Source organism: Gavialis gangeticus, unplaced genomic scaffold, assembly GCF_001723915.1.
Source record: "Gavialis gangeticus isolate Ggan-Ray unplaced genomic scaffold, GavGan_comp1, whole genome shotgun sequence".
Lineage (NCBI taxonomy): Eukaryota > Metazoa > Chordata > Crocodylia > Gavialidae > Gavialis > Gavialis gangeticus.
In genome coordinates, this window is record NW_017728973.1 from 7,316,135 (window position 1) to 7,319,901 (window position 3,767).

General features: G+C 50.7%; 1 protein-coding gene across 1 annotated transcript in view; it reads left to right on the top strand.

The window, feature by feature from the left end:
* The window catches only part of SRCIN1 (SRC kinase signaling inhibitor 1), a 178,120-nt gene that overhangs the window by 122,643 nt on the left and 51,710 nt on the right, over window positions 1-3,767 (top strand). Inside the window, exons 5-6 of the mRNA XM_019507731.1 lie at window positions 851-1,049; window positions 1,802-1,895. Coding sequence (XP_019363276.1) covers window positions 851-1,049; window positions 1,802-1,895 — 293 coding nt within the window. The remainder of the gene's footprint in view (window positions 1-850; window positions 1,050-1,801; window positions 1,896-3,767) is intronic.

The following is a 3,767-nucleotide window of genomic DNA, read 5'->3' on the forward strand; positions in this document are numbered from 1 at the left end:
TGGGAAAACAGTTTCTAAACGTATACTCCGGGTTGACTTATAGTCAGGTTCTCTGTGGTCATGACTTTGCTACTCACAGTATTTGTGTGCATGCAGTGAAAATGTCCAGTCAGAAATATTTTCCGTGCAGTTTTCATTTTAGTACTTTTAGTGCCTTTAACCCTTTGGGCCCTGGTTATTAGCCTAGTTATTTCGCCTTGGTTATTTGATTCTCCTGTGGGGTTTTGTAAGCACAATAGCAGCTTGGGGTATTTATATGAAGTTACTGACTAATGCTCAGGGAAATAGCCAGTTTTTCTAAAAACTGAACCTGAAAATATGGGGTTGACTTATATGTACACTGTAATTACAGCATGTCGAAACAGACTTGATTAATAGAGTCTGCTGGAATGTACTAATTAGTGTGCTCCAGCCAGCCTCCGCATCTCGTGTATCAGTGTCCCCTCACTTCAAAATGGCAGCAGGGGCACTGTAACCAAAGCTCGTTCAATGAGCTTTAGTTAAAGCACCCCTGCCGCTATTTATGAAGCGCAGGGACACTGATTCATGAGACGCTGCAGCACTCTAATTAGAGCGACTCTCAGAGCCGCTCTAATTAAAGCACCCCCCACCCCCAGAGTGCGTGTAAAAATGCCCTAAGTTATGTAGCTCTTCCCTGGACCCAGCAGTGGCATAGGTTTGGACAGGTACCATGAGGCACAGAGCCTCACCCCTAGTCATACAGCACAGCTGGGGCTAGACCCCAGGTCTTCTGACCCCAAGACTGTTAGTCTTATCCCTGAGTTAGCAGTCCATGCCCTCTCTAAGCAGCATTTTCCCTCTTCCCCCTTTCTTCTTGCTCTGTTTCCAGGGGTCCTCTTCCTCCAGTTTGGGGATGAGACGCGGCGTGTGCATATCACCCATGAAATTAGCAGCATGGACACCCTGCATGCTCTCATCGTCCACATGTTTCCCCAGAAGCTCACAATGGGGATGCTGAAGTCACCCAACACAGCCATCCTGATCAAGGATGAGTCACGCAATGTCTTCTACGAGCTGGAGGATGTCAGGTGAGGGCATGAGGAAAGGAGCACCTAGGTCCCCTGCTTGTGGGGTCTAGGCAGCATTTCTATCCCTGGTTTACTTTGAAATCCAGCTCAGGTTTTCCCCTTGCCCCAGTCAAAGGCTGTACCTGGATCCCAGTACAGTTGGGCCCAGAAGTTCCCCAGGCTGCACCAGCTGGCATAAGGAAGTTAGTCTGTAAAGGTTCATATCTACCCTGCTTTCTGACAAGGAGCCCCAGCTAGGGTTTCCAACCAAGCCTATGCCCTGCTAGAACCAGCTGCTGAGTCTTTTTGCCAGCATCCTTCTCCTGTGACAGCTGCCCAGTGAATCCCGGAGCCAGCCTCAGTGACATCAGGGAAGCCATGCCAAGGGGAGCATGGAAAACAGCAGGTGAAGCATATGCAGTAATGCATCCACCCTGCAGGCACCCAGGGAAGTGTGCAGTAGGGGTTAGCCCCACTTTATAGACCAGGCTGGATTGGACCTAGTGGCCAACTGGTCTGGCCAGTCCCAGGAGCTTCAGGGGAAGCTGAGCTGTCCTGTCCCTTACGCGCAGGCCCAGCCTGTGTAGTCTGTTCTTTCCTGACCCAGGAGCCCTCAGTGGATGTCCAGACCCAGGGGTTGCATTTGTCCCTTCTTAGCCCATAATTAGAGGTGGAATTGCTGGGTGCTAACATGTGGGTTCAGGGTCCAGGACCTGTTGTAGGCACCCATCACTTTTGGGATGCCTGGCTTATGCCTTTGCTTTCTTGTTTAGGGATATCCAGGACAGAAGCATTATCAAAATCTACCGGAAAGAGCCTCTTTATGCCTCATTCCCAGGCTCACACATCACCAATGGGGACCTGCGGGTAAGGAAATGGGGCCTTTGTTAGACCTCAGAGTGAACAACTAGCTGCAGTAGAGGGGACATTGCATGCCATTGTTTCAAGCTATCAGCAGACACAGGCAGGCATTGCCACCTCAGGGAAACTTGGGCTGTGGGTTGAAAGTAGTTTTACACCCAGAAGGTCTAGATTATTTTATTTGAAATGAAACCTAGATATTTGGAATGTGACAATACAGCAGTTCCAAAGAAATGAGGTGGGTTTGGAATCCCTTATGCCCCAGGTTCTGGCTGTCAGCTGTGAATGACACGTGTTGACCAAAGCCATGCCTAGCACAGAAACTGCACTGGTCTTGCTTAGCAGAATGGTTATCTCTCTTCTAGTTATTAGGTGGACTGGGCATAGCTCTCAGCATTTCTTATTAACACTTGGGAACAGGGGAAATTGCTGACGCTAGCAAGCACATACAGAAGCACACAGACACATGCCTGGAGACACGCACAGGCAGACACACAGCTCACATGCCACAGACACACACTGCCAGTGCACACCAAGAAAGGCACATGCATCCAGAAACACCCCCTGCCCAGAAGCATACATCCACAGTGGTACACCAGACATACACTCACATGCATGCCAACACCTGCACACAAAAGTGTTTGGGGATGCATAGACCCACATTCATGTCAGCTGCAGGTAGGGTTGGAAAGTGTGGGGGCTGTGATCACGTGGCTTTTGCTTGTGCCAGTGTGGGGAGGTTACTGAGGGAGATTAAGTGACAAAGACCAAGGGGCTGGTAATTGGGTGTGTTTGTGAAAGGAGCTACAGGCTCCCATTTGTCTTCCTTGGCTCTGGTCTGGTCTAGTGCTGCTCTAAGAGAATGGATGGCCAGAGCCCTGGCAGTGGAGTAATAAACATGATAATCAGGGTATTCATCAGAATACACTATGCCCCCAGGAGCAGGGGAGCTGCAGTTTATCAGGGTGGGGGAGGGAAAGGGCTTGCAGCTGATCGGGGTCCATGGGGGTGGAACCCAGATGCAAGGGGGGATTCTTTAGCCCTCTTTCAGGAGGCTGGGTTTTCATGAGGACCCCATGTTCCCATCTCACTCTGGGAAGCACCTGGGTTTGTGTGGCCATCTTGCCCACTGGGGTGGGAGCATTGTACTGAGTTTGCACTGGGATCTGCCTCCTGGCTGGCTGCCCCCTCTCTTTGTGTGAGATTCCTCAGACTCAAGTGCTCAGCAAATGGTGCCTGCCTCAGTCTGTGGCTGCATTTCCTGCCTTCACGCTGTATGTGGGGAGTTTATTTGGTTCCGCCTAGACTAGAGTGTGGGTGTGTGAAAGTGCTGGCATTTGCAAACAAGCCACTTTCCCCCCATGGGACTCTCTGCCCTTCATCTGCCTCCCCCATCCTAGTTCACCCATAAGAAGCAGTTGTGTGTAGCTTTGTGTGTGTGTGTATGTGCATGTGTATGTGTTTGTGTATGTGTATGCATGTGCGTTTGTCTGCACATGTGCCTATGTGTGCCTGCATATGTACATGCATCTTAATGGTTAAGGGCAGAAGTGCTCAACTTCTGGTCTGTGGGCCAAATCCAGCCCATGGAGCCACGGCATTTGACCTTTGGGGCTCCCCACAGGTTGAGAAATTTGGCAGCAGGGGAGCAGTGGCAATAAATACCACTACCCTCCCAAGCTGCCAAATTCCCAAGCCCCATGGCTGGATAAGCACTGAACCATACCCCTTCCCCCAGCATGGCCTAATTTAGGCCAGTCCAAAGCTGCTTCCTCTCATACAACTGGGTCACATCCCCTCCCTGCACGCAGCTGGATTGGAGCCGAGTCATGCTTCCTTCTCTCTGTGGGGCCTGGTTGCAGTCAAGCTAACTTCCCT